This window comes from Salmo salar, chromosome 01 (assembly GCF_965601325.2).
Source record: "Salmo salar chromosome 01, fSalSal1, whole genome shotgun sequence".
Taxonomy (NCBI): Eukaryota; Metazoa; Chordata; class Actinopteri; order Salmoniformes; family Salmonidae; genus Salmo; species Salmo salar.
The window spans coordinates 62,043,313-62,067,732 of NC_138291.1; the positions used below are offsets into that span (position 1 = coordinate 62,043,313).

General features: G+C 42.9%; 1 protein-coding gene across 16 annotated transcripts in view; it reads right to left on the minus strand.

The window, feature by feature from the left end:
- The window catches only part of LOC106606853 (calcium/calmodulin-dependent protein kinase type II subunit gamma), a 130,490-nt gene that overhangs the window by 21,145 nt on the left and 84,925 nt on the right, over positions 1 to 24,420 (minus strand). For 2 of the 16 annotated variants that reach the window (XM_045720770.2, XM_045720780.2), the window contains 5 exons: positions 23,189 to 23,232; positions 20,223 to 20,255; positions 3,099 to 3,143; positions 2,487 to 2,541; positions 206 to 298 (listed from right to left, as the gene is read on the minus strand). In XM_045720770.2, coding sequence (XP_045576726.1) covers positions 206 to 298; positions 2,487 to 2,541; positions 3,099 to 3,143; positions 20,223 to 20,255; positions 23,189 to 23,232 — 270 coding nt within the window. Of the gene's footprint in view, positions 1 to 205; positions 299 to 2,486; positions 2,542 to 3,098; positions 3,144 to 6,469; positions 6,554 to 20,222; positions 20,256 to 23,188; positions 23,233 to 24,420 lie in introns of all 16 variants that reach the window. The other 14 variants (XM_014203247.3, XM_014203253.3, XM_014203296.3 and 11 more) reach the window with 10 other exon arrangements.

The following is a 24,420-nucleotide window of genomic DNA, read 5'->3' on the forward strand; positions in this document are numbered from 1 at the left end:
TTGGAGGAACACTATTATGGGGGAAATCTTAAATTGCACAGCATTATGGGGAATCTTAAATGGTACAGTATTATGGGGACAGACAGCCCTAGGGCAACAATATTATGGGGACAGTCTTAGGGGGACAATATAAATGAGTTCAAAGGGGGGAAAGGACACCAAGGTCAGAGTTGAGAGGTGAGGGGTGATACTGCTGCTGACTTACAGGTGGGTAGGCAGTGAGGGGGCTGGCTCTGTTCCTCACTGGCACTGCACTGGCTGACCATTGCGCTGTCCGCGCTAGACCCGCACGCAGACACTGCCCCCACCGCAACACACACGCCAGAGAGAGAGGAGGATCAGACACAGTTCTGTACACACTACTATTTTGCCAAGACAAAACACTACACCCCCAACCCGACCATACACTAACAAAACACACCACACATTATATATCCCACCACCACCGTACACAGAGAGACACACACAGTGAGACACAATATAATCCCAGCCCATCACAACTAGCCAGAAAAACAGGGGAGTGAGACCACACTATACACCTCACAATCAAAATACAATACACACTGTTACATTTTCAATATCTAGTTCTGTCCCCATTTTGCATTCCAGTTATGCCGATGTCCTCTAATTGACGGAGGAGAGTGTGTACTGTAGAGCCACTTGGCCAGTATCCACGTCCCAGTCAAAGCCCTCTTTGTGAGACTACATCGGTGCTGTTTGTCACAGAGACCCATCATATAGCTCCACTGTGGAGGAGACGAGGGTTCCAATCTGTCCCTCCAACCTTCTGGCAATGCTTCTCTTTTCTCTACTACAACATACTGTAAACTAGGTCTCCGGAAATACACTGTATGAGGTTGACGATTCCACCGGTTCCCATGTCTATGTGTTTTTGTGCGTCTGTCTGTGTGTTTAAGGCCTGAAGAGGCCTCTGTGTTGGGAAAAATGTTCACCCTCTCTTAGAATGTGGGGCCTTTTTCGCTCGTCGGCACTGTAACGTCAGTGCCAGAGAGCCTGCCGGTCTTAGAGAGTGTTGCTATGTTTCCCTGACAACATGACACGAGAGTGCCATCGTAAAAGCCAGGTTTTCCCTGGGTGAGCTGTGCTGTGAGGCCCCGTCTGCGCTGCACTGAGTGGACAGGCTCGTTTCCCAGATGAAGCCATGTCGCTCACGCTCCGCTTGCCCCCCATTTTAAACAACGCAGTTTTGACGAGAAATACACACACAGGTTTAAGTGGTGGAGTGCCAACTCTTTAAGCCCAGGGGAGCTGTGAGACCAAGAATGGGGAGACTATCTAAAGACTAGGGATTTGAGGGGAAAACCAAGGCATATAAGGCCTTCATGTGCTAGTCTATTAGTTTGTTCAGACAAAGCATAGTCTACGTCCACAGCTAGACCGCTCAGTATTCAGCTCTGTCTCTCACAGGCTACAAAGCATAGGCTACTGTGCAAGTTTTTCATTCTCAGCAAGACATTTTCTTTTCACTCCGTAGGAATACAAGCCTTCAAACTACTAAACTACTTCTTTGACTTCTCCGCAGCAGCTGTAGATGCCGGTAAAGACCAGAGCAAAAGCTGTTCTCCGATATGTCAGTGCTTCATCATTCCCTCTCCAGACATATATCCTCAGCTACAGTCTACATCTCCCAGATGTTCACAGGCCCAGACACCAGCCTGACAGTTAACTCAGGCCATCATAGGCTTCTCTGGCCTTGATCGTGATCTATTCTCTTTCTAAAGAAATGAAAGAGAAGGATCGACAACAAGGGAGCACATGAATGATCATTTTGTAACCCCAGTTGTCATATAACTACAGCTTTTTAAAACATATGTATAATCTACACTCTGTGGGCAGTTTTTTTTAGGTACACCACCCCGTTCACGAAAATGGTTCGCTCCTACAGACAGTGAGTCACGTGGCCGTGGCTTGCTATATAAAGCAGGCAGACAGGCATCTTGGCATTCAGTTGCTGTTCGACTGAACGTTAGAATGGGCAAAACGGGTGACCTAAGCGACTTAGAGAGTGGTATGATTGTCGATGCCGGTCGTGCCGGTTCCAGTATCTCAGAAATGGCCAGGCGGCCTCCTGGGCTTTTTTACGCACGACAGTGTCTAGGGTTTACCGAGAATGTTGTGACAAACCAAAAACATCCAGTCAGCGGCAGTCCTGTGGGCGAAAACAGCTCATTGATGAGAGGTCGAAGGAGAATGGCAAGAATCGTGTCGATGGTTAATGGCGTGGGGGATTTTTCTCTGGCACACGTTAGGTCCCTTGATACCAATTGAGCAACGTTTCCATTCCCCAGAGAATTCAGGCCGTCATGGAGGCAAAGGGGGGTTCGACCCAGTACTAGATGAGTGTACCTAATAAACTGTCCAATCTTGCATTCTAGCTCTGTCTTTCTGACAAACACCTGCGCAGACAGATATATAGATACAAGAAGTGAGAAAACATGCAGAGTAAGTGAAAGTTTGACATGTACCTTTTCTACTTTTCACATCCTCCTCTTCTGTGGTGTTACAGCTCTCTGTGGAGCCCTGTAGCGGAGAAGAGTGATGGACAGAAACATGGAGGACAGAGAGAAGGAGTAAATGAGAGAAAGTGATATAGCAGCAGGAAACAGCGTTAGTCTGTGTGGTGAGAGCTGACTTGGGTGAGGCCTTCCCCAGGTGTACGGACAGACGGAAGGTCAGACGGACGCTCCCTCAGAGGAACACAAACCCTGCACAAACCAGCCAGGCAGACAGGAGGGCAAGCGCACGAGGATCCACACCAAACACAGCCTTTTGATGATGTGGGGTACAAACAGTGTGTGTTAAAGGCTGCGTGTACTGTGTATGTGGCTTTCTGGTGGCTGAGCCAGTGTGGTTTGGGCGAGTGAGGGACTCTCGCAGCAGGTGTGGCTTGTGAGTGTTTTGAGGGTTAGCGAGACGAAGTTAGCGTGACTGTCAGTAGATGTGGAGTGTTTAAGTGTACATGGTGTTAGCATCGCTCTAAGGTATCTTAGTAGAGCTCTAGCCACTCTAAGGTATTTTAGCATTAGCATTAGCCCACAGCGACTCCGTTGGATTAAAGAGGTACAGTAGCGGCTTACCTTGGTGCCGTCAGCTGGGTTGTGCACAACAGTGGTCTGTGGTTCCTAGGGAAGCAGGAGAAAGTTTAACATGCGGGGGACACCAGGGAAGGCCCAGAGTGTGTGGTATACACACAGTCCACACGCACGATGCATGTAAACACACACACATAGCCAAGCACAAGAGCCACAGCACAAAGGCAGCAGATGGGCGCCGTCACGGGGGGGGGGGGGGGGAAATGAGACAGGATGGGGGTTTGAGAATTAGGAGACACTACAAAGAGCCACACTACTCCATTCCACTAGAGGAAGGAGCTACGAACTAATGTCCCTTATCGATGTAGCTACCAGACATAGAGGATGAAGCAACAGAGGAGAAAGAACACACAGAGAGTCTGAAATGAGGATGATGGGGTTTGGCTGTGAGATGGGATCAGCTGTCCACCCATCAACACCCCCCCCCCCCCCACCTCCCTCATCCCAACCTTGACCCTGCTGTTGTAGCCGGTAACCATGGCAACACTCATCGCAAAAGCGCCTAGCAGCTTAAAATACTGCGACACAGACAACCCCAAGGCACTGTCCCACCCACACCAACAAACAGTAGCACAAACATGGACCCTCCCACAGGACACTGGTCTACGGACTCCACCTCAACAAAACCACCTACACACATGAAGATGCAGTCCTTCGGATAACATTAGCCATTAGCTTAAAGGGATAGTGCAACATTTTGGCAATTAAGCCACACAGAGACATAAAAACGGTATCCATGAGGAAATCAAAGTCTTAATTTGCCAAAATGTTACACTATCCGTTTAAATGCTACCACAGGGTCTGACGCTCTGCCCTTCAGCAAGTTGATGTATTGTAGCTGATTAGAAAAAGCTAGGAGACTGATATAGGTTAGGCAGCACTGCCTTGGAACCACTGTCAGATCAACTGAGCGCTGACCCAGAGAGACAAACCATCCTTTAACCTGTTGGGGCTAGGGGGCAGTATTTTCACGGCTGGATAAAAAAACGTACCCGATTTAATCTGGTTACTAATCCTACCCAGTAACTAGAATATGCATATACTTATTATATATGGATAGAAAACACCCTAAAGTTTCTAAAACTGTTTGAATGGTGTCTGTGAGTATAACAGAACTCATTTGGCAGGCAAAACCCTGAGACATTTTCTGACAGGAAGTGGATACCTGATGTGTTGAATTACCTTTAAGCCTATGCCATTGAAACACACAGGGGTTGATTAATGTTTTGGCACTTCCTATTGCTTACACTAGATGTCACCAGCCTTTACAAAGTGTTTTGAGTCTTTTACTGTGAGATCTGACCGAACAAGAGCCATGGAACGGTGATGGCCGATTAGACTCTGGCGCGCAAGTTCATGTTGGGTACCCTCGTTCCAATACGTTATAAAAGAGAATGCATTCGTCCACCTTGAATATTATTCATGTTCTGGTTAAAAAAGGCCCTAATGATTTATGCTATACAACGTTTGACATGTTTGAACGAACGTAAATATATATTTTTCCCCTCGTTCATGAAGTGAAGTCCGGCGGGCTTAGATCATGTGCTAACAAGACGGAGATTTTTGGACATAAATGATGAGCTTTTTTGAACAAAACTACATTCGTTATGGACCTGTGATACCTGGAAGTGACATCTGATGAAGAGAATCAAAGGTAATGGATTATTTACATAGTATTTTTGATTTTAGATCTCCCAACATGGCGGCTAGTCTGTATCGCAACGCGTATTTTTCTGGGCGCAGTGCTCAGATTATTGCAAAGTGTGATTTCCCAGTAAGGTTATTTTTAAATCTGGCAAGTTGATTGCGTTCAAGAGATGTAAATCTATAATTCTTTAAATGACAATATAATATTTTACCAATGTTTTCTAATTTTAATTATTTAATTTGTGGTGCTGACTTGACTGCCGGTTATTGGAGGGAAACGATTTCCTCAACATCAATGCCATAGTAAAACGCTGTTTTTGGATATAAATATGAACTTGATAGAACTAAAAATGCATGCATTGTCTAACATAATGTCCTAGGAGTGTCATCTGATGGAGATTGTAAAAGGTTAGTGCATCATTTTAGCTGGTTTTATGGTTTTGGTGACCCTGTCTTTGAATTGACAAAACATTACACACAGCTATTGTCAATGTACTCTCCTAACATAATCTAACTTTATGCTTTCGCCGTAAAACCTTTTTGAAATCGGACAACGTGGTTAGATTAAGGAGATGTTTATCTTTCAAAGGGTGTAAGATAGTTGTATGTTTGAAAAATTTGAATTTTGACATTTATTTGGTTTCAAATTTGCCGCTCTTGAAATGCACCTGCTGTTGATGGAGTGCACCACGGGGGGGACGCTAGCGTCCCACCTAGCCCATAGAGGTTAACACTGACCACAGCAAAGTAATCCAACCACATACAGTCGCTTACAGTACATTTCTTGCATTGCCAAACACCCAGGTTAGGATTCTGTCCCTCATACAGGTTTCATGTCTCTCTCAGGTCACTGCAGCTCAGTAGTCTTTCTGATAGACACCACTATACATGCTTCTAGGCTTTTCACCACAGCTCTTCGCTTCCCCTGGCGCTATGCGTTCTGTTAACAGGGCCAAGGGCCATAGACAGGACTATACCATTGAGATCACTGGAAAGGGAGATTCAATTTCACTTCAGATGAGATGTGTTCTTTTGACATGGCGCCTGTTGTCTTTTTGCCCTTCACAAGGAGATACACTTACATAGAGGGACTGCATCTTCCATACAAATGGGCTATCTCTGCTTCCTGACATTGCTGGATCCTGTTTCACCCATGGTTTTAATGAGCTTTTGAATTGTTTTGAAATTGGTATCACATTAATTGTTTTTCATATGAACCCCAATTGAGCTACTGTAACTGTGTAGTATGTCAAATCACCAGCTTTATCAAGAGGGGAGAAATACAAATGCCAAAGAGGGACCCCTAGGAATATTCAATTGTGGCATTGTGAATCTATTACCCTTAAACATTTAAAATGTGCAAAATACCATTATTTGTGTGTATCTTGTTGAGCATTATCATGCATGTCTGTGCATGACAAGAGAGTAAGTCTGGGTAAAACAGGAGCCTAGTGGGAGAGGGTCACAGGCACAAACCAGTTGTTCAGTTTAAAATCATCAAAACCATTGTCAACATCACACTTTTCTCAAAATGGAGGTGAAGAGGAGAGGGTGGAAGAAAGGGAGAGAAAAAGAACAGGGAGAGTCAATGAAGAGGGGATGAGACAAACGGATGGCAAAAGCAAGAACTGAACAGAAACTTAGGGACTAATTCAATGGAAAAGGGTGAGTAATGCAACAATGAGAGAAACCAAGTATAGATGAGATACCATTGGTGCTGAAGATGATATGCTGCTGTCTTTGGTGCTGCTGGTACTGCTCACTACACTGTTTTTACTGTTGTTTGTCTGCGGCTGGGACAAAAAAAAACAACACCACAAAATGACTTCTACAGAGTGCCCACATAAAAAATGACTATAGTATACTACGGTATACATACTATAATATTCACTGTAGTGTTTTTGTGGACTTTACTCTAGAATTCACTGTAGTATTTACTGTAGTATATTGTAGAATTTATAGCTAACTATAGTATAAATACTGTAGTAAAAAAAAACTAGTATATACTTAAGCAATAAGGCCCACGGGGGTGTGGTATATGGCCAATATACCACGGCTAACGGCTGTTCTTAGCCACGACGCAACGCAGAGTACCTGGATACAGCCTTTAGCCGTGGTATATTTGCCATATACCACAACCCCAGAGGTGCCTTATTGCTACTGTAAACTGGTTACCAACGTAATTAGAGCAGTAAAAATAAATGCTTTGTCATACCATTGGTATACAGTATGATATATCACGGCGGTCGGACAATCAGCATTCAGGGCTCGAACCACCCAGTTTATAATAGTAATAATTAATGTAGTGTTTTTGCGGATTGTCGTATACTGTAGAGCGCTGCTACCTGACCCGAGCCCGACGGGCCTCGACATTATACATCAGGTTATGCTCGGGTAGAGCTTGTTTTTTCATCAATCAATAGGGTACGGGCAAGGCCTGGGAATCACTAAATTGATCACTAATCATTTTAAGCTGAGCCATTTGCTCGTGATCTGCTGCATAGTACAGACATACAGTTGAAGTCGGAAGTTTACATACACCTTAGCCAAATACATTTAAACTCAGTATTTCACAATTCCTGACATTTAATCCCAGTAAAAGTTCCCTGTTTTAGGTCAGTTAAGATCACCACTTTATTTTAAGAATGTGAAATGTCAGAATATTAGTAGAGAGAATAATTTATTTCAGCTTTTATTTCCTTCATCACATTCCCAGTGGGTCAGAAGTTTACATACACTCAATTAGTATTTGGTAGCATTGCCTTTAAATTGTTTAACTTGGGTCAAACGTTTCGGGTAGCCTTCCACAAGCTTCCCACAACAAATTGGGTGAATTTTGGCCCATTCCTCCTGACAGAGCTGGTGTAACTGAGTCAGGTTTGTAGGCCTCCTTGCTTGCACAAGCTTTTTCAGTTCTTCCCACAAATTTTCTATGGGATTAAGGTCGGGGCTTTGTGATGGCCACTCCAATACCTTGACAGTGTTGTCCTTAAGCCATTTTGCCACAACTTTGGAAGTATGCTTGGGGTCATTGTCCATTTGGAAGACCCATTTACGACCAAGCTTTAACTTCCTGACTGATGTCTTGAGATGTTGTTTCAATATATCCACATAATTTCCCTCCTCATGATGCCATCTATTTTGTGAAGTACACCAGTTCCTCATGCAGCAAAGCACTCCAACAACATGATGCTACCACCCCCGTGCTTCACGGTTGGGATGGTGTTCTTTGGCTTGCAAGCATCCCCCTTTTTCCTCCAAACATAACGATGGTCATTATGGCCAAAAAGTTAGATTTTTGTTTCATCAGACCAGAGGACATTTCTCCCAAAAGTACGATCTTTGTCCCCATGTGCAGTTGCAAACCGTAGCCTGGCTTTTTTATGGCGGTTTTGGAGCAGTGGCTTCTTCCTTGCTGAGCGACCTTTCAGGTTATGTTGATATAGGACTCGTTTTACTGTGGATATAGATACTTTTGTACCTGTTTCCTCCAGCATCTTCACAAGGTCCTTTGCTGTTGTTCTGGGATTGATTTAGCACTTTTCGCACCAAAGTACATTCATCTCTAGGAGACAGAATGCATCTCCTTCCTGAGCGGTATGACGGCTGCGTGGTCCCATGGTGTTTATACTTGCGTACTATTGTTTGTAGATGAACATGGTACCTTCAGGCATTTGGAAATTGCTCCCAAGGATGAACCAGACGTGTGGAGGACTACCATTTTTTTCTCTGAGGTCTTGGCTGATTTCTTTTGATTTTCCCATGATGTCAAGCAAAGAGGCACTGAGTTTGAAGGTAGGCCTTGAAATACATCCACAGGTACACCTCCAATTGACTCAAATGATGTCAATTAGCCTATCAGAAGCTTCTAAATGCCATGACATCATTTTCTGGAATTTTCCAAGCTGTTTAAAGGCACAGTCAACTTAGTGTATATAAACTTCTGACCCACTGGAATTGTGATACAGTGAATTATAAGTGAAATAATCTGTCTGTAAACAATTGTTGGAAAAATTACTTGTGTTATGCACAAAGTAGATGTCCTAACCGACTTGCCAAAACTATAGTTTGTTAACAAGAAATTTGTGGAGTGGTTGAAAAATGAGTTTTAATGACTCCAACCTAAGTGTATGTAAACTTCCGACTTCAACTGTATCTGACTAAGATCATAACATGGTGTCAGAAGTGCTTCAACCTCATCAAATATAAGACGGGAGAGATTATTTCACCGAAAACAATAATGTTCCTTGAGTTTTGTCGGAGTTTAGAGTGAGGAAAAGTAGCTAACAGATAACTGCTCTCTAATGTCTAGTCATTGAGAAGAGCATCCCAAGCGAAGCCGTTGCTATGGTTACTCGCAGACTCAGAGCCACCATGAGCAGAGCGCGTGCAAAGCGAACAGCATGCAGGAGCGAGAGAGAAGCAGACAGAGAGGAGAGAGGAGCAGTTCATGGATTTACTAATGGAAGAAAGTTATTTGGGGTTTTGGGCAGGACAGAGCCTTACATTTGGCAGAAGTAATCGGTCCTGGGAAGGGTAGGGCCTGAACAGAGCGGGCATGTGTATAGCTCGGGGTTAAAATTCATGCTCATGCAGGGCTGTAGTATAGTTTTGCAGACTGTTGTATACTGCAATATTTACTATAGTGTTTTAGTATAATTATCTTTGACATAGAAGTCCAAGCTTTCTCCTTGAGGTAACTACTGGAGCAATTCACTATATATAGAAAAGTATGTGGACACCCCTTCAAATTAGTGGATTTGGCTATTTCAGCCACACTCGTTGCTGACAGGTGTATAATATTGAGCACACAGCCATGCAATCTCCAAAGACAAAGATTGGCAGTAGAATGGCCTTACTGAAGAGCTCAGTGACTTTCAACGTGGCACCGTCATAGGATGCCACCTTTCCAACAAGTCAGTCAGTTTGTCAAATTTCTGCCCTGCTAGAGCTGCCTGGTCAACTGTAAGTGCTATTATTGTGAAGTGGAAGCATCTAGGAGCAACAACGGCTCAGCTGCGAAGTGGTAGACCACACAAGCTCACAGAACGGGACCGCCGAGTGCTGAAGCGCTCAGCGCGTAAAAATCGTCTGTCCTGTGTTGCAACACCCACTACCGGGTTCCAAACTGCCTCTGGAAGCAACATCAGCACAAGAACTGTTCGCCAGGAGCTTCATGAAATGGGTTTCCATGGCTGAGCAGCCGCACACAAGCCTAAGATCACCCTGCGCAATGCCAAGCAGCTGGAGTGTTGTAAAGCTCGCTGCCATTGGACTCTGGAGCAGTGGAAACACGTTCTCTGGAGTGATGAATCACACTTCACCATCTGCCAGACCAATGGACGAATATGGGTTTGGTGGATGCCAGGAGAACGTTACCTGCCCCAATGCATAGTGCCAACTGTAAAGTTTGGTGGAGGAGGAATAATGGTCTGGGGCCGTTTTTCATGGTTTGGGCTAGGTCCTTTAGTTTCAGGGAAATCTTAACTACAATGACATTTTAGATGATTCTGTGCTTCCAACTTTGTGGGGAAGGCCCTTTCCTGTTTCAGCATGACAATTCCCCTGTGCACAAAGCGAGGTCCATACAGAAATGGTTTGTCAAGATCGATGTGGAATACCTTGACTGGTCTGCAAAGAGCCCTGCCCTCAACCCCATCAAACACCTTTGGGATGAATTGGAACGCCGTCTGCAAGCCAGGCCTAATCACCCAACATCAGTGGCCGACCTCACTAATGCTCTTGTGGCTGAATGGAAGCAAATCCCCGCAGCAATGTTCCAACATCTAGTGGAAAGCCTTCCCAGAAGGGTGGAATCTATTATAGCAACAAATGGAGGACCAACTCCTTCTTAATGCCCATGATTGTGGAATGAGATGTTCAAAAAGCATGTGTCCACATACTTTTGGCAATGTAGTGTACTAAAAGAGCACATTTTCCATAACCTGTTGGCAGGTAGGACTGAGGCCTGAACAGATAATTCAGCGCTTCCAATCTTTTCTATAACCTGTCATGTAAGAGATGTCTTCTTCAGGCTACTGTAAATGTGAGTTGTCTGCATAGACATACATGTCTGCAGTGTTTCTACCAGTGTGTTTGGGTGGTGTTTTTGCAGGGACAATTGTTGAATACTGTCTTCTGCACAGTACGCACTGCTTTACATTTCAGCAGCAGTGTTTTCCCTTTAATACATAAAACGACTGCCTCTTGAAAGTCACAAGGAATTTGTAGGTCTAGAAAAGCTCGCTCTGAAGACATTGACACTTCTGTGCGAGCACATGAACATTCTTGACACTCTAAATAACGTTAGTGTTTTTCTTTCATTTCGGCTGCCTGTGTGGAGGTCTTTTATCTGGCTGTATTTAAGTGGTTTTACGTCTGTGTCTACCTCTTGAGTGATGTCTTGCTGCATTAGTGTCTGCAGTCTTTGTGGATATTAACATTTCCAAATACACAGGAATAACAACACTGTAATAATAACTAAGGACTGAGAGTAGAACCAGACAGGCCCCAACACTTCAACCTCAATATTGATTGGTACCTGCTGGGGTAAAGAAGCCACAGTTCCTGAGGAAAAGCACATAGTCTGCGCCACCTTGTGGAGTCAGATCAGAATGAACACTTAACGTCTATGGACTCCAAAGAGACAACAAGATAGCCAATATGGAATGGCTACAGAATCTGGTTGAGGAATGAAGAATAAGATACTGGTGGCGTCCGAGTCTGTGCATGCAGCGAAAGGCCTTGATGAGAAGGTTGTTGTTTCTCCCAAATGGAGAATGTATGGATCTGGAGAGTAAGAGTAAGTTGCATAGAGAAGAAGACATGGATCAATTAAAGCCTCTTGCCAACAACTCCACAGCCTGACTGTTGCGTAAAGAAACAACACTAGACTAAAATAACTTCAAGGCAAAGAAGCCTTCAGAAAGTATTCATACCCCTTGGCTTTTTACACATTTAGTTGTGTTAAGGCCTGGATTTAAAATGGATTAAATTGATATCTTGTGTCACTGGCCAACAGACAATACCCCGTAATGTCAAAGTGGAATTATGCTTTTAGACATTTTTACAAACTAATTAAAAATGAAAAGCTGAAATGTCTTGAGTCAATAATTCAACCCCTTATGTCGATCCAAAATAAGTTCAGGAGTAAAAATGTGCTTAACGAGTCACATAATAAGTTGCATGGACTCACTCTGTGTGCAATAATAGTGTTTAACATTATTTTTTAATTACTACCTTATCTCCGTACCCCACACATACAAGTGAATTTCAATCACAGATTCAACCACAAAGACCAGGGAAGCTTTCCAATGCCTATAAAAGAAGGGCACCTATTGGTAGATAGGTAAAAAAAAAAGAAATTAAATGTCCCTTGGTGGGTGGTGAAGTTATTAATTACATTTTGGATGGTGTATCAATATACCCAGTCACTACAAAGATACAGGCCTCCTTCCTAACTCAGTTGCCGGAGAGGAAACTGCTCAGGGAATTTCACCATGAGGCCAATAGCCACTTTAAAACAGTTACAGAGTTTAATGACTGTGATATGAGAAAACCACGAGGATTTATCAACAACATTGTAGTTATTCCACAATACTAACCTAAACAACAGAGACAAAAGAAGGAAGCCTGTACAGAATAAAAAATATTCCAAAACATGCATCCTGTTTAGGCACTAATGTAAAACTGCAAAGAATGTGGGAAAGAAATTAGGCACTAAAGTAAAACGGCAAAACATGTGGGAAAGAAATTAACTTTATGTCCTGAAGACAGTGTTTTGTTTGGGGCAAATCCAACGCAACACATCACTGAGTACCACTCTTCATATTTTCAGGCATTGGGGTGGCTGCATCATGCATCATATCAGTGTGGATGACGGATCACCACCTCAAGCTGAACCTCGGCAAGACGGAGCTGCTCTTCCTCCCGGGGAAGGACTGCCCGTTCCATGATCTCGCCATCACGGTTGACAACTCCCTTGTGTCCTCCTCCCAGAGTGCTAAGAACCTTGGCGTGATCCTGGACAACACCCTGTCGTTCTCCACTAACATCAAGGCGGTGACCCGATCGTGTATGTTCATGCTCTACAACATTCGCAGAGTACGACCCTGCCTCACACAGGAAGCGGCGCAGGTCCTAATCCAGGCACTTGTCATCTCCCGTCTGGATTACTGCAACTCGATGTTGGCTGGGCTCCCTGCCTGTGCCATTAAACCCCTACAACTCATCCAGAACGCCGCAGCCCGTCTGGTGTTCAACCTTCCCAAATTCTCTCACGTCACCCCGCTCTTCCGCTCTCTCCACTGGCTTCCAGTTGAAGCTCGCATCCGCTACAAGACCATGGTGATTGCCTACAGAGCTGTGAAGGGAACGGCACCTCCATACCTTCAGGCTCTGATCAGGCCCTACACCCAAACAAGGGCACTGCGTTCATCCACCTCTGGACTGCTGGCCCCCCTACCTCTGAGGAAGCACAGTTCCCGCTCAGCCCAGTCAAAACTGTTCGCTGCTCTGGCACCCCAATGGTGGAACAAGCTCCCTCAAGACGCCAGGACAGCGGAGTCAATCACCACCTTCCGGAGACACCTGAAACCCCACCTCTTTAAGGAATACCTAGGATAGGATAAAGTAATCCTTCTAACCCCCCCCCCCCCCCTTAAAAGATTTAGATGCACTATTGTAAAGTGGTTGTTCCACTGGATATCATAAGGTGAATGCACCAATTTGTAAGTCGCTCTGGATAAGAGCGTCTGCTAAATGACTTAAATGTAATGTAAATGTAATGTTATCGGTATGCTTGTCATGGGCAAGGACTAAGGAGTTTTTTTAGGATAAAATGAGCTAAGCACAGGCAAAATCCTAGAGGAAAACCTGGTTTAGTCTGCTTTCCAACAGACACTGGGAGACAAATTCACCTTTCAACAGGACAATAACCTACAACACAAGGCCAAATCTACACTGGAGTTGCTTACCCAGACAACGTTGAATGTTCCTGAATGGCCTAGTTAGAGCTGAATTAAATCATCTTGGAAATCTATGGCAAGACTTGAAAATGTCTAGCAATGAAGGTATGGAGGTGCCGTTCCCTTCACAGCTCTGTAGGCAATCACCATGGTCTTGTAGCGGATGCGAGCTTCAACTGGAAGCCAGTGGAGAGAGCGGAAGAGCGGGGTGACGTGAGAGAACAACTAACTTTCAAAGTTCTTAGAGACTTACCGAGACAGACTCACGGCTGTAATCTCTGCCAAAGGTGATTCACACCCTTGACTCAGGGGTGTGAATACTTATGCAGATGAGATATTTCTGTATTTCATTATCAATACATTTGCAAACATTTCTAGAAACATGTTTTCACTATGTTTTCATTATGGGTTATTGTACTGTACATGTGTGTAAATGGGTGAGCGAAACAAATACATGTAATCCATTTTGAATTCTGTCTGAAACACAACAAAATGTGGAATAAGTCAAGGAGTATGAATACTTTCTGAAGGCACTGTCACTAAATTCGCAACTATCCGTTTAACAGAGAGGTTCTTTAGGAATTCATGAGAGGTGTTGAAATGTGTAGAGAAGTGTGTTCCGTCAATAAAAGGTTAACAGCAATATGCTGTTCAATTTTCAACTGGTACTGAAATACTTAATGGTGACAAAATGACAGTGTAGCCTTTTGACACTCTCTGACGTGCTCACTGGTGCACAATGCTCATATTCCCCAGAAACTGAACAGGAAACTAGGCATATGTCGCAAGTCACAACTTCACAGGAGAGTCGTTTGAATGTTAAAAAAAGTTGTTTAATCAAAATGCGTTTTTTGGCAGAAATGCCTTCTCGAACATGTGAACTTTCATATGCCTTAATAACAAACTTTAATGCCATCTGTAAATATGAATACAATTGTTAAATTAGGAGCCTAGTTGGTTAAGCCACAGAAAAAGACAGCAACCTTTCCGTTAGCCATGATTGGCTGAGATAATGAGTGGGCTGGACATGCCGAGAGATGAGTTTCAACACCGGTTGAATATAGCCGTAATTAAATTGTTGCCAGGAGCACAGTTACGCTCTGGATAACATGAAAACAGCCCTGCTAGGGCGAGTAAAATGGTCAGAGTTTGTGTGGGGGCTAAAGCTTAAGATGTTTGTTATGGCATTGCACACGGTCAGTGTGAACCAGAGTGACTTGACAAAACAACAATGGGCCAAGCAAGCTGTACATACAAAACGGAAAGGACACAGGACATCTTATTTAATGAAAGAGGTTGCAGTCTGCCGTGAAGATTTCATCCATGTATACGGGTAAGAGTCTAGTTACTGTTTGATATTATACAGTTGAAGTCAGAGGTTTACATACACCTAAGCCAAATACATTTAAACTCAGTTTTTCACAAATCCTGACATTTAATCCTAGTAAAAATACCCTGTTTTAGGTCAGATAGGATTACCACTTTATTTTATGAATGTGAAATGTCAGAATAATAGTAGCGAGAATGATTTATTTCTGCTTTTACTTCCTTCATCACATTCCCAGTGGGTCAGAAGTTTACATACACTCAATTAGTATTTGGTAGCATTGCCTTTAAACTGTTTAACTTGGGTCATACGTTTCGGGTAGCCTTCCACAAGTTTCCCACAATAAGTTGGGTGAATTTTGGCCCATTCCTCCTGACAGAGCTGGGGTAACAGTCAGGTTTGTAGGTCTCCTTGCTTTTCAGTTCTGCACACAAATGTTCTATAGGATTGAGGTCAGGGCTTTGTGATGGCCACTCCAATACCTTGACTGTGTTGTCCTTAAGCCATTTTGCCACAACTTTGGAAGTATGCTTGGGGTCCTTGTCCATTTGGAAGACCCATTTACGACCAAGCTTTAACTTCCTGACTGATGTCTTGAGATGTTGCTTCAATATATCCACATAATTTTCCTACCTCACGATGCCATCTATTTTGTGAAGTACACCAGTCCCTCCTGCAGCAAAGCACCCCCACAACATATTGCTGCTACCCCCGTGCTTCACGGTTGGGATGGTGTTCTTCAGCCTGCAAGCCTCCCCATTTTTCCTCCAAACATAACGATGGTCATTATGGCAAAACAGTTCTATTTTTGTTTCATCAGACCAGATTACATTTCTCCAAAAAGTACGATAATTGGGTTTGGTGGATGCCAGGAGAACGCTACCTGCCCCAATGCATAGTGCCAACTGTAAAGTTTGGTGGAGGAGGAATAATGGTCTGGGGCTGTTTTTCATGGTTTGGGCTAGGTCCTTTAGTTTCAGGGAAATCTTAACTACAATGACATTTTAGATGATTCTGTGCTTCCAACTTTGTGGGGAAGGCCCTTTCCTGTTTCACCATGACAATTCCCCTGTGCACAAAGCAAGGTCCATACAGAAATGGTTTGTCAAGATCGATGTGGAATACCTTGACTGGCCTGCAAAGAGCCATGCCCTCAACCCCATCAAACACCTTTGGGATGAATTGGAACGCCGTCTGCAAGCCAGGCCTAATCACCCAACATCAGTGGCCGACCTCACTAATGCTCTTGTGGCTGAATGGAAGCAAATCCCTGCAGCAATGTTCCAACATCTAGTGGAAAGCCTTCCCAGAAGAGTGGAATCTATTATAGCAACAAAGGGAGGACCAACTCCTTCTTAATGCCCATGATTGTGGAATGAGATGTTCAAAAAGCATGTGTCCACATACTTTTGGCAATGTAGTGAACTAAAAGAGCAAATTTTCCATAACCTGTTGGCAGGTAGGACTGGGGTCTGAACAGATAATTCAGCGCTTCCAATCTTTTCTATAACCTGTCATGTAAGAGATGTCTTCTTCAGACTACTGTAAATGTGAGTTGTCTGCATAGACATACATGTCTGCAGTGTTTCTACCAGTGTGTTTGGGTGGTGTTTTTGCAGGGACAATTGTTGAATACTGTCTTCTGCACAGTACGCACTGCTTTACATTTCAGCAGCAGTGTTTTCCCTTTAATACATAAAACGACTGCCTCTTGAAAGTCACAAGGAATTTGTAGGTCTGGAAAAGCTTGCTCTGAAGACATTGACACTTCTGTGCGAGCACATTAACATTCTTGACACTCTAAATGACGTTAGTGTTTTTCTTTCATTTCGGCTGCCTGGGTGAAGGCATTGAAATACATCCACAGGCACACCTCCAATTGACTCAAATGATGTCAATTAGCCTATCAGAAGCTTCTAAAGCCATGACATCATTTTCTGGAATTTTCCACGCTGTTTAAAGGCACAGTCAACTTACTGTATGTAAACTTCTGACCCAATGGAATTGTGATACAGTGAATTATAAGTGAAATAATCTGTCTGTAAACAATTGTTGGAAAAATTACTTGCGTCATGCACAAAGTAGATGTCCTAACCGACTTGCCAAACTATAGCTTGTTTTCAAGAAATTTGTGGAATGGTTGAAAAACGAGTTTTAATGACTCCAACCTAAGTGTATGTAAACTTCCGACTTCAACTGTACGTTTCTAATTTTGTCAGAAAGTTGTGTTCATTAAGTTAAAGCTTGCTGTTAGCTAGCTAGCTGAAGTTCGATGGCTGGCTTGCTAGCTAAAATTGAACCTACTATATTTGGTTAACTTTAGCTAGCTATGACAATCAGTTTGCATTGCTAGTACTCTATGGTTTGGGATTATAGTTCATTGTTTAGCAAGCTAACGTTAACGTTACAGTTGATGTATGCGCTTTAGAATGTTTTAATTGTATGTCCTTTTCTCAATTTTATTTAACAATTTTTATCATGTTAAATATTAGCCACTATCGGGAGCCACCTTCAGTAATACCCACATACATGTATAACTGTCACTTTAGTGTTCGTTTTCTTCAATTTGTATCTTACATTTTGCATCATACCATTAATTCCGTTTACCTTCCATTCCTCTGTCACGTCTGTGGAGTTGTTCCTGAGGGTCGCAAGCATTTGTGGATCATATTAGCCTATTTGAATCATTATGGAACTCAGACCACACATAGAAGTTTAAACCTGGAGCCTGGCGTACAGTTCACGACGACTAGAACGTTGTCATACAGTTCCATGATTAGTGAGGATTAGGGTGGAATTATAGGACTATTATTCACACCTTATTGTACCCTTTTTCTCTACCTTCCAATATTTCATGGATTAAATATGACAACTTTCAGGACGAATCGCACCACTTTATTTTTTATTCATCAATATATTTAGTGCGTAAAACCTGGTTATTGTACCCTACAAACCTGTTTTTTATGATTCATTCACACTTTCCTAACCCTAAAACGTGTCTACAAAATCAGAGTAAATAATCTGAAACAGAACCAAAACAAACAAATGTATTTGTTGAAATTTGTTGAGTCACAAGCTTGATGCTGTCATTGCTTTCTATGAATATGGGAACAAATACTTTTGACTACTGTAATACACATATAAGTGAATTTGTCCCCTAAAATGTTCAACGGTTCACCAGATATGGATTAAAATACCCTAAAATGAAAGGTGACAGTCTGCACTTTAACCTCATAGTCATTGTATCGTTACAAATCCATAGTGAGGCAATACATAGCCAAAACCAGAAAAACTGAGTCACTGTCCCAATACTTTTGGAGTTCACTGTATTTAGATGGCTTTCTTTTCATTGACCCCTATATTCTGAACCTGTTCTCTCCATGTATTCTAGTCAGTCTGTTGACAAAATTCTAATTAAAGGTACACCGTATTGAATGGGATGGTTTAAGATAAATGTACTGAAAACCCATTGTATGAAAACTCCACAAGAAAATCTTTTGGCCACCAAGTGGGAGGGTTTTCAATCGTTTAATTAAATGTATTTAGTGTGTGCATTGGAACCACGCCTGAAAAGCCTGGTATGCAGCTGCATAAGGTAAGTCTGAATACCAACTACTGAGAAGTGCATCGGTAAGGCGACCATAAGAAAGGCTTACATTTCCTGGTTTGGAATTGACCCAATACTATAGCCTACTGTATTTTTTTACAGCTATTCTACATTGCATATCTTTTCATGGAGTGTGTATGGTGTTGTGAGGAGTGTGCAGAGGTGGTAAGCATGGGATTTGAGGTAGTGCTGGTTTGGCGTGGTGCAGCGGGGCCAGAGAGGAGGGGGGCCCGGCTGTGGGATGGACCCTAATGATGCTCAGAGACATGTGAGGTAAGTAGGTGACTGCACATGCATGCACTGCACATCTCCTGTGCCACACCCTTACCTAATTCTGGGACTCAAGGTCTGCAACACTGCCGGATTTTATCCTTCCCCTCTAATCAGGGACTAATTCAGACCTGGGACAACAGGTGATTGGAATCTCTGGTCAATCAGTAACACTGATCAATCAATCAACTACCAGGAAGAAAATAAAACCAGAGGTAGTGCGGTACTCAAGGCATGGATTTGACTACCCCTGTCCTGTGGGTTACTACAGAGAGGCTGGGATTGGATAACAATTTCAGTGTGTCCCCAAAATATATATTGTTCACAAGAGACAAGTGAAGTCTCCACCCATTTTCATTTCTACTGGGTTGTTGCTGCTAAAGATTCTTTTGCGGGCAACCAAGACAGAAAAAACTAAAGTTGGAAAAAAGAGAGTCTCTTGAAGGAGAAAAAAACATGAGGATCCAATAAATACTCCAAGACTTGAGAAATAAAGAATAAAAAAAAATGATATTTACAACGGCACAAATGCCCCCTATTCCTGTTGCTAGGCCAAGCCTGCTGCCATGGGATACATTGCCATGGTGGTGGTAATAAGTATGTGTGGTGGGGTGGGGGGGTCCTCAGAGAGAAAGAGTCCATTTTCAAACAGATCCTGAAAAGCCTGCTTTAAATGTTCTCTCGCCTATAAAGAACGAATGTCCCGTAGGCTATGTCCAGCGTCTAAAAAAAACCTTGAACTCCATCTATGCCTGCTCTTTGGAGAGTTGTGAGGGAGAGACCTTGGCTATGGTTTGGAGTTAGAGTTTCTGGCTTGGCACTGACCTACAGTACAGCTTCCTTCTGGGCAACCCTGGAGCTGTGAGCCAAGGTGAGGGGTGAGGGGACCTACTCTGCGGGGAGACAGTAGGCTAGTCCATAGGCAGGTAGGCTTGGGCTGGTTGCTAGGGAGAGCATTGATGGGGAATGTAGATGGTGTGTGTGGTGTGTGTGTGTGTGTGTGTGTGTGTGTGTGTGTGTGTGTGTGTGTGTGTGTGTGTGTGTGTGTGTGTGCATCTGTTAATGTGTGTGCATGTACAGTACGTGAGAGTGTGTATGTGCGTTTTAGCCCATGTACAGTAGGTATGGGTTCTGTGGAAGGGAAATGGTTCTGGTGGTGAGAATGTTGGGGGATGTTGGATGGAGTTGAGAGAGCCAATGGAATTCCAACAAGACAAACTGCCACAGACCCTCTAGCACCTCAACCGAGAGCGAAAGAGAGAGAGAGAGTGAAAAGACAGAGCAGATCTCACCATTAAACAAACACTGGAGCTGGACTTCCTTTTCTGAACAGATAGCAACAGAGAGGAGGGGAAAAACAGGGAATCATAGGGAAAAAGGAACCAATAAAAATAGGACAAATAAAGCTCCCAGTTAGATCCCAAAGAGAAAGAAAGCACCACAAGAGCTTTGAGAGGGACAAATGGGAAACATAGAGGGAGGGCTTCCCACCAGTAAAACAAAATGACATAGCTGTAAAGCAATATGGATCTATTAACTTCAGGATCGGTGGGTCCCTCGCGGGATGGTTGAGCTAGCGTAGGCTAATGCGATTAGCATGAGGTTGTAAGAACATGAACATTTCCCAGGACATAGACATATCTGATATTGACAGAAAGCTTAAATTCGTGTTAATCTAAGTGCACTGTTCAATTTACAGTAGCTACTGCAGTGAAAGAATACCATGTTATTGTTTGAGGAGAGTGCACAGTTATGAACTTCAAAAGTTATTAATAAACCAATTAGGCACATTTGGGCAGTCTTGACACAACATTTTGAACAGCAATGCAATGGTTCATTGGATCAGTCCAAAACGTTGCACATACACTGCAGCCATCTGGTGGCCAAAGTCTAAATTGTGCCTGGGCTGGAATAATACATTATGGCCTTTCTCTTGCATTTCAAAGATGATGGTCCAAAAAAAATACAAAAAACGGTTGTTTTTTTCTTTGCATTTTCTTTTACCAGATCTAATGTGTTATATTCTTCTACATTCCTTTCACATTTCCACAAACTTCAGTGTTTCCTTTCAAATGGTATCAAGAATATGCATATCCTTGCTTCAATGCCTGAGCTACAGGCATTTAGATTTGGGTATGTCATTTTAGGTGAAAATTGAAAAAAAAGGGGCAGATCCTTATTAATATTCGACACATTTTGCCAGCTAAAATTAAATGGTTTGAAAATCTCCTGGAACTTAAATTCTTAATGTGTGTGTGCACGTGATGTAACCTTAAGGTGTACTTAGTTGTTGTTATGATATCTATGACCGTTGGATATCCATTCATGCCTTATTATTTATATATATAATAATATATATAATTAAATATATATATATATATATATATATATATATATATATATATATATATATATATATATATATATATTGTTGATATTTGTAAATTGACCAACGATATCGTGCCACAGCCGGCCATGATTACAAACACCTGCATGTGTCCAATGGAAACCTATATTTAAGCAATAAGGGGCAAGGAGGTGTGGCTAAGGGCTGTTCTTATGTGCGATGCAACGCAGAGTGCCTGGATACAGCCCTTAGCCATGGGATATTGCAGTGGTTGAAAAAGTACCCAATTGTCGTACTTGAGTAAAAGTAAAGATACCTTAATAGAAAATGACTCAAGTAAAAGTGAAAGTCACCCAGTAAAATATTACTTGAGTAAAAAGCTAAAAGTATTTGGTTTTAAATATACTTACGTTTCAAAAGTAAAAGTATAAATAATTTCAAATTCCTTATATTAAGCAAAGCAGACGGCACCATTGAATGTTTTTTTTTTACATTCACGGATAGCCAGGGGCACACTCCAACAACATAATTTACAAATGAAGCATGTGTGTTTAGTGAGTCCTCCAGATCAGAGGCAGTAGGGATGACCAGGGATGTTCTCTTGATAAGTGCGTGAATTGGACCATTTTCCTGTCCTGCTAAGCCTTCAAAATGGAATGAGTACTTTTGGGTGTAAGGGAAATTGCATGGAGTAAAAAGTACATTACTTTCTTTAGGAATGTAGTAAAGTAAAAGTAAAAGTAGTCAAAAATACAGATACCCAGAAAAATGACTACTGGTATATTGGCCATATACCACAAACCCCTGAGGTGCCTTATTGCTATTATAAACTTGTTACCAACGTAATTAGAGCAGTAAAAATAAATGCTTTGTCATACCTGTGATATATGGTCTGATATACCACGGCTGTTAGCCAATCAGCATTCAGGGCTCGAACCACCCAGTTTAGAAATACTTGTGGCCTGCGTTGTTTGACATGAAACCATGATAAAGACAGCTTAGCTGTCGAAAACATTGGTGAATAAATATTTGCATCGGTGCTATAACGGTGTGCAGCTTTCCTTTTTCATGTTAAGGTGGGTTGTGTTGCTTTAAACCTGGGTATTGTTTGGCCTTTGTCGATCACGGCACTTCACTGCATGCACTGACTCCTTGTTGAAAACCAACTATGGTTGAACATGGAGATCTCTCAGATCACTTAGGATCAGAGGAGAGGTTCGCTGTACCACAGGAATGGTGGAAGAGATCATGCTTAGCTAGGTCCGTTTTTTTTTGTTGAAAGCCTGTCCATAACGCAGGTTCGCTGTTCCTCTTTAGTTGCACAGAAAAATGGACTTTTAACTCCATTCTCCCATTCTCAAAGGTGAAATGAACTGTCCATCAGCTGCCAGCTACAACTCATTGGTCCCTCAGGGGCCCACAGTAGGAACTAGTGGACAAAAAAAAGCATTTTTGCCTTCCTGTGCTAGCTGTCTGCACACAGTCACACACATCCACACACACAGAAATACACAAACACTCACACACATACACACAAATCATAACTTTACTATGGGTGTAGACTATATACCCTTTACAATCTGGACAGCTGAGATGGACAGGGAAGTAATATTTACCTAGCAAGTGATAATATTATTTCAACTGTCTGTCATTTTATATACATTACAGACACTGAGTTGTGAGATGTCTTAAGATGTCTTGCGGAAGGGGAGACCAAAACGCTTTTCTCTCCATTCCAACAGTATACACAGGAAATCTGTCTCCTAACGCCAACACACTTCTCAGGGAGAGGGAGAAAAAGCAAGAGCAGAAGAGAGAGAGAGAGACAGAGAGAGAGGAGAGAGACAGAAAGAGCATTCAAAAGCCAGAGAAAAAGGGAAGAGGCACAGAATTTCCATACAGCTCACTTACCTTCACTCCACCATCCGATTTTTTGTTTAGTAAACTTTTGCATGCTGAAACAGAAGAGGGAGAGGGACAGACGTTAAGGACATGACTAACCTAACATAGCAGGCGTTAAGGAAACGCCTGAGTGTGGTCCCCACATCCGGTTTCCAGGGGAAAAGGAAGCTAGGTTGAAGATACTGTATCCCTGAAAACCGGATGTTTCCGGTTTCTACCGACCCGCATCAATCAACCTGGAACCATAATACTGTAGGAGAACATAGGTCAGAAAAATAGAGGACAGTGATGTCACAAGTCTCTGTGGTCACCGAGGTGAAGAACTGCTCAGGAGTCATCTGATGCTCGAGACTTGAACAGTAAATACTGTAGGGAGTAGGGTATGTACAGTGAGAACAGGGTGGTACTACACAGTACCGTTTCCATTTTAGCATGCCCCACAGACATATTATCACATACAGGTACATTGTCTCCACGCCGCACACACTGTACATACATTACAGCACCGTGCAAACGCTCACATAGAAAAAGAGAGAGAGAGAGAGCCACATAAACAGAAAGAGACGGGGCAAAAACCCTCACACACATATATGATAACCATCAATCAGGTTTCAAAGACACAAGTAGGAAGGAAGGCAAGGAAAAAAAAACCACAAGATAAAAAATCAATATTCGGTATCTTGATCTTCATATAAAGTGACAACGACGACTGCAGGCAAACATTGGTCTCAGGCTCGTTCGCAGGTGCTTCATGCGATAAGGTGCGTCGTGGGTCATATCCTAAGCTCGGCATGCATTATCCACAGCAAGCTAACAGCTCCCAGAGTGCAGCTCAGTTAAAGAGTGCATCATAGGGATAAAAGGGAGACACCCTGCCTGCCGCCTGGTATAGATTGGATCCAAGCATCTAAAGACTGTATTGCGGGGGTAAGTTGTAAGCAGTATATCCTCTTTCAACCGCTGCAATTAAAAGAAGTGAATACCATCTATCATCGTTGTAAGATCACGATCAGGCGGTCAGAAACAAGTCACCAAACAAACAGCAACAGAAAGGGCAGGGCCAGGGTCCAAGTGTTAGACCAGCCAACTCAAGCGGCCAGTGTGCCGTCCTTCACCCATAGGAAGGTACAGACAGGAAGAAACGCCGAGATAAAGAGAGAGAGGGAGAAATCAGAACCCCCCCGGTGCATCTGGTAACCCATGCAGGCTGACAGAGGCACAGATACATGCTGGCTTGCTGG